At 36.3% G+C, this 6,341-nt stretch overlaps 1 protein-coding gene across 1 annotated transcript; it reads right to left on the bottom strand.

Annotated features, from left to right (window-relative positions):
* Positions 1-1,192: 1,192 nt before the first annotated feature.
* On the bottom strand, positions 1,193-3,040 carry LOC113780116. The gene is made up of 4 exons (XM_027325934.1): positions 2,820-3,040; positions 2,390-2,686; positions 1,580-1,699; positions 1,193-1,490 (listed from the first exon to the last, which is right to left on the bottom strand). The coding sequence occupies exons 1-4, from the start codon at positions 3,038-3,040 to the stop codon at positions 1,193-1,195; spliced, it is 936 nt and encodes a 311-aa protein (XP_027181735.1).
* Positions 3,041-6,341: the final 3,301 nt, after the last annotated feature.

Here is a 6,341-nt window from a genome sequence, read left to right as displayed (position 1 = left end):
GTTTATTAAGAGCAATCAACCAACTGGAAGCTGATCAAGAACGGAAAATCCGAAGAGAGAAATTGCTTTGGACTGGTTTGGTTGCCTCTTGGATGTGCACTTTGCTGCTGTTAATGAACTGAAGCTGAACTAAAATTGGAAGATAGTTGTTGGTAGGTCTAATATGTTGTTTTAGTTATGATATATGTCATTATGGAAGACTGAATCCGAGAGTATGTAGCACTATCCAAAATGAAAAAGGCTTTTTGTACTTGCTGCACTTTTATTAATGGTTGTGTAATAGGAACTACTGAACTTTTGTTAATTATTGTGTAATAGGAAAGGCTCATGTTTGTACCATTTTACAATTATGAATGCAAAGTTGCTTTTTAGTCAATTGATTGTCGGAAAGAGAAATTTGCTAATGTAAAAGAAAGATGATGAATAGCCATGTCTCTCAACATTGAATTTAAAGACAATAAGCTGCAGAATTTTATAAAAAATGTTTGAAGCAGCCAAGATACTCTTTACAGCAGTACCAAAAACTAACAGCTAACACAAGAACCATAACAGTACAAAAGTCCTAGCTAAAGTCCTAATACATGAACTATAATATCCCAAAAGCAAAATAAAACATAAAAGTTGTAGCTAAAGCCACCAAAAGATGCTTAAACAAGGCACCGGCACTTAGTAACATTTGAAGGATACACCAACTTCAATTTTCCTTTTGCTTTCCATTAATCTTTGAGGATTCATATGCTTGCCCTCGAGAAAACTCTGCAACAGTGGAAGTACACCTGCCTTTGGTGTGACCATATTGGTGGCAAATAGAGCACTTGTACTTTCCAATATTTTCCACCTTGACAATTTTAACGAAGGTTTGTTAGACAACGTAAAGGTAAAATATGAAAGTAGACAAGCGAAAGATGTTTATGATACTCACTGAAATACTTGTAGCAGTAGAATAGTTTGATGTAGATTGTTGATTTTGCAATTGTGCATCTTCCATGACATACTCAGACATCTGAGTATTTGACTTGGGAACTGGATGTGTAGGTCTAACAAATCCATGTGAATCAGTCTTAGCAGAGGCATTTTGTGTCTGGCTTGGACACTTCCTACTATTATGGCCAGTCTTGTTACATTTTTTACACTTATACACCATCTACCCAATTTTAGACAGTTTTTGTTACTGCTTATTTTGCTTTTTACCTTATGCTGGTTCATCTGGCTCCCTTCTTCTAGCCTTTTGTGGTTTACCAGGAAGCTTTATATTCTCAGGAGGTAGCACGGGTGGCATGTCAGAATTTTTCCACATTTGTTCAATATTCATTGGACTTATCATGGGTTCATATGCCCTCATGTAAGTTTCTTTGGAGTAGCAATCATGCATAAACTTCTTGGATTCCTCTCCAGTGTCACAAATTGCAGCAATGGCATGCGCACAAGGATTGCCATTTAGATCCCACTTTCTACAACTACAACATCTACTAATAAGGTCTACAGTATACCTATCACCATACATGCACCTAACTTCAAATTTTCAGTCCTTGGAATAGCTGGAAATCAGTCATTTGCAGCAAGCTTATTTTTCTTCAACCTTTTCAGAATTTTAGGACATATCTCCCCAGTGTATTTCTTTATCCATTCCTTCTTTTTTTCCATCCTAACCATTAAGTAAAACCTAATGGTCTCCAACATGTCAAGAATTGGTTTCTGCCTAGCATCAAGGATTATAGAGTTAAAACTTTCACACAGATTAGTCAATAAAATATCACATTTTACATTTGTTCTAAAATGCAATCTTGTCCACTCCTTTGGATAAGTATGGTTTACCAGCCAATTGTAAGTACCTTTATCAAACTCTTTTAATGACTTCATCAACCCAGTAAATCTGTTCCTATAAGAAGCTCGTGCTGCAACCCATATCCTTTTTTTGAGAGTTAGGCCTGGATGTTGTTTTTTGAAATTATTGTACATGTGCCACACACACATGCGATGCTCAGCCCCTGGTAGTACCTCTTGAATAGTTTGAACTAGCCCTTGTATAAATAAAATAAAAAACAAACCTATATTACTGTTAGTAATTATTATCATAACAACAAGGCTGATAAAGTTAGTTATATATTACCTTTTGCTTGTCGGTTACAAATATCCAAATGCTTTCATCAATAATTTCAAGATCCCTTTTTGCTCTTTTACAAATCATTTCCAAGAGTTTTTATTTTCAATCTCAACTACAGTATACACTATCGAAAATAGTTGGTCATTTGGATCAATACCAATGGCTATGAGAAGAACTCCCTTATGACACCCGCTTAAGTGACATCCATCAAGACCTACAACATATCTACAACCCTGCAGAAACCCTCTTTTACAACCATCTAGACATACATAGAATCTTTAAAACTCATCATCACCCTCATTATTCTCAATTGTAGTCATGAACACATTAGAGTTAGGATTTGCCTTTTGAAGTTCTTCATAGTAGCTCCAAAGTTTGCTATACTGAGACACGAAATCACCATGTATCATCTGTTTCGCTTTTGTCTTTACCTTATACCCCATGTTAGGTATGATACTAACTCCCAAGTCCATGTAGATCTTTATAATAAAATCACCTACATTGAAATCTGGGTTGAGTTTAATGTCCTCCAAGTATTTGTTGGCCAAATATGTCACATTTGCCAGGCCATGATAGGTTGTCCTACCACAAGTGTGAGTCAGCAACATGCTTTTGATTTGGAATGTCAGTTTATCACTCCTAACTGAGCAGTATATGTTTCACATGCATCTCTTGTCTTTGCATATGGTTTTGCATCGAATCATTTTTCTTAAACCTGATTTTCCTTCCGTACTTCACTCCATGTGATTTTGCAGCATTGATAAAGTCAGTTTTATACTTGAATAGCAACCCAAGTTCAAATTTTGGGTCATCCATCTCTGTTGCAGGATTGAACACCCTAAACTTCTTCTCGTCCACATCCTTACTCTCTCTTTCATCTCCAGAACTCTTATTGTTGTGCAGCCCATCATGTGATGAATTATCCGACTCCTCCATGCTGCACTCATTATTTTTTCATTAATAGTAGTTTCCTGTACCTTTTCTTTACCTTTATTTGCTGTCTTGAACTGTTTAGCAACATTAGCCCAATCTGCAGGTATTTCACTAATAGATTTCATTAATTTTTCTTCATCACTTATAGCATATTCGCTATCATACAGACTCTCGGGATCACTTGAGACTACATCCTCTATGATCTGCTCCCTATTTTTTTTGAACAACTTTTTACCTTCAGCCTTTCTACTAGATGTCTATCTTGACTTAGTTGGTGCTCTTCTTTCTTGTCTGCCTCTGCGATGTCTTTCATTTACATTAGCATCAATTTCTGTAGCTCAATCAGTTGCATGTTCACCTACATTAGTTTCTGTAGATTCAGCAATCTCATATTCACCAGTGTCAGTTTCATGTTCAGTAGCATCAGTTTCTATAACTCCACCAATCTCATGTTCACCATGCTTACTTTTGTTTTCGGTTTGAGATGCACTTTGGCACGATCCATTCCTGCCACTAACACCATTTTCAGTAGCAACATCTTGATGGCCAACATCATTTTTCCTCTGCTGCATTTTAAATCTTTTTGCAAGTGAAGTTTTCTTCTTCGCAATCTGTTTCATTCTCTTACCAGTACGTGAAGGAGTTCCTCCAGCCATGTTAGCATCTTGAAAAGCACCATCAGTAGGTGCAGCCACATGTACAAAATCTTCTTGAACATTCTCTGGTGTGGCCACATGTACAGAATCTTCTTGATTATTCCTATTACTATCATTCCTTCTTTCTTCCTCATCAACAGCAAAATGAGGCAGATTATATGTTTTTCGATGAATGAAGAACACATCAACTAACCCATACATCATCTCTAATTTAGCCAATTCAGCAGCATCATCCTCCTGCAACATATATACTAATCCATCTACCATATTTCTACCAGGAATCAGGTAGTAGTAGCCCACTATAAAAAGCTCAAATCCAAGTTTGTTAGCTACTTCATCCAACTTACACAGAGACCATTTTTCCGGATCACAACCATCAACTATGTCAACCGAACCCCCCTATATAGTCTCTACTTTCTATATCTCTAAGTTCACCTCCAAAGTATGCGAATAGAAAAACGCACCTCATTGGCCCTTATCAGCAATTAAAGAGACAATTACTTTGGGACCGTGACAGAAAGGTGGAGCCTTTCATAATAAAATTTATGGACCACAGTAAAAATAAGTAAAATAATGAACAATCTTCAATTAATTACAATAAACACAGTCCTAAGCAAGATTTGGCCACAGTTATAAAATTATTAAAGACATTGGTAAAAAAAAATACTAACCATAATCCATTGTGAAGTTCCATTTTTCCAATTCTTTCTGCATCTTTTTGAAGATTGTCTTCACTATTTTCTGTCCAAACCTTCGATCGTTCCTCAATCACATGCCTACAGCTTTCTCGTTGTCATCATCGTCACCATAATTCCTCAGGTTATGCTTGTCAATTAGGGGATGCAAGAAATAAGAGTTTCTTGAGACTGTAATTAGGACAAAGATAGGTGAAAAGAGGGTGGTGGTCCTGTGTACTTTTACTTTCAATCGGAAATGAAGTGTGTTTCCAGTTTTACCCTTGAAAATATGCCACGTGAGAGAGACATGCTATCTTTGGTCGCAAAAATGAGCAAATACGAGTATTAGAACCAAAATAGATCATAAATTAAATGTTAGGGACAATTCTGTCTGATTTTAAATATTAGAGACTAAAAAAGTTTTTTTGAAAAATGTTAGGGACCAATTTGACACATTTTCCTTTTATTATTTATTAAGAAAAAATATTATTTTATTTATTTTTAAAAAAATAAAATAATTATTTTTTATTTTTTTGAGCTCGAGCTCGAGCTTGACTCAATTTTAAATTAGCAGCTCGTCGAATTCGAACTCGAGTTCAAACTTGATAAAATTAAATCAGCACTCGGTTCGATTAGACCAAAATTCAACTCGATTTGATTCGATTCGTTTGCAGTTCTACAAGCACGAAACTTGCAAAAATATAGAGTAGTTCCAAAAATATTTTCCCTGAACGTCCATCTGAACTGCTGATTATATTTTAGAGTTTTCCATCCAAATCAGTAATATCTTAGATTTGCAATGCACCGCCAAGGGCAAATCTTTTATATAATTGAATATAACTATGTCAGGCTGCAAATTGTAGGCCCTTAAGCATAATAAAGGCTCAATCTGATCATTAGACTGTTAATTCAATAGATTAGCAAAACGATGCTGTTTTGGGCTTACTTAAGCACTAGCAAAACGGTGTCGTTCCAGTTAATGAGTTCATTAGATAGGTAAGTCGGTTGTTAACTATCTGACAAAAGTTGTTAGGATTGGTTATATAAACGGGGCCCACATTTATGAAGAATAACAGAAGTACGATCATTGATTTCATTCCCTCTCTTCTGATTCCCTTCTCTCTTCTTTTCCTCTACCTTCAATCCCCTGCTTCTTCCCCAATCCTTCTAAATTCTACCAGTTCATTCAAATTCAATCATCAAAATTCCAGAAACAACCTCGAGTTCGTGACAAACTACTGTATATAGACTAAGCGAGGCATCAGCCAAGGAAAATACGGTCTGAACCGAGAAAAGAATCAGAATTATGACCCAAGGTGCAGTCCTACAATACATACGGCACTATAGCTCATCTATGATTCATGTCAAGGAATTTTGTGCTCTATATTTACACACCAGCTACAGTCATGGATCAACATTAATTGAGCCCATCTTAGCAATATTAATTGTTTTTGGTTTGCCAATATAGATAACAATGGACAGATTGGCTGAGTTTCAATTTTCGGCCGTTTCAATACACTAAAGCAATTAAATTTTTGATAAACTTGAATTCCTTCCAGGTTACGAATAATCCTGATGCTAAATTAATTTTGAAAAAGGAATTCAAATTAATTTTTCTTGCGCTATTAGTGTAAATTTTTACAATTTTCTTATGGGTACACATGACGTCATGCCTACATTATCAATCTAATAGTAGTAAAAACTAATTTTACTATAGAGTACCGACAGAACGCCCTCAGGGGTTAGTGCGACCGGTCCAGTAGCCTCCTCTTCAGGAGCAAGGTCTCGTGTTCGACTCTCTCCCCGTACCGCGCTGGAATCCTTGGGGCGGGTTCTTCCAGCCTGGGGGGATTAGTCTGGTCAATTGACCAGGATACCCCCAGTCGACAAAAAAAAAATAATAAGAGTACCGACAGAACACCGATGAAGGCCAAAACAACGCCGAAAGGAGCAAGTAGAACAATTTAAAAA

Source organism: Coffea eugenioides, chromosome 8, assembly GCF_003713205.1.
Source record: "Coffea eugenioides isolate CCC68of chromosome 8, Ceug_1.0, whole genome shotgun sequence".
Taxonomy (NCBI): Eukaryota; Viridiplantae; Streptophyta; class Magnoliopsida; order Gentianales; family Rubiaceae; genus Coffea; species Coffea eugenioides.
Note: the sequence above shows the minus strand (reverse complement) of the source record. Positions and strands in the feature narration are given on the sequence as shown.

Bases quoted from the DNA above. Each gene is read 5' to 3' on its own strand.
- LOC113780116 (XM_027325934.1), bottom strand. From the start codon at position 3,040: ATGGAGGAGTCGGATAATTCATCACATGATGGGCTGCACAACAATAAG. The intron at 1,700-2,389 runs GTTTTAAAGATT...CCTTGATGCTAG, and splicing joins AATAATGAGGGTGATGATGA to GCAGAAACCAATTCTTGACA. The intron at 1,491-1,579 runs GTTGAAGAAAAA...GTATGGTGATAG, and splicing joins TGTCCTAAAATTCTGAAAAG to GTATACTGTAGACCTTATTA.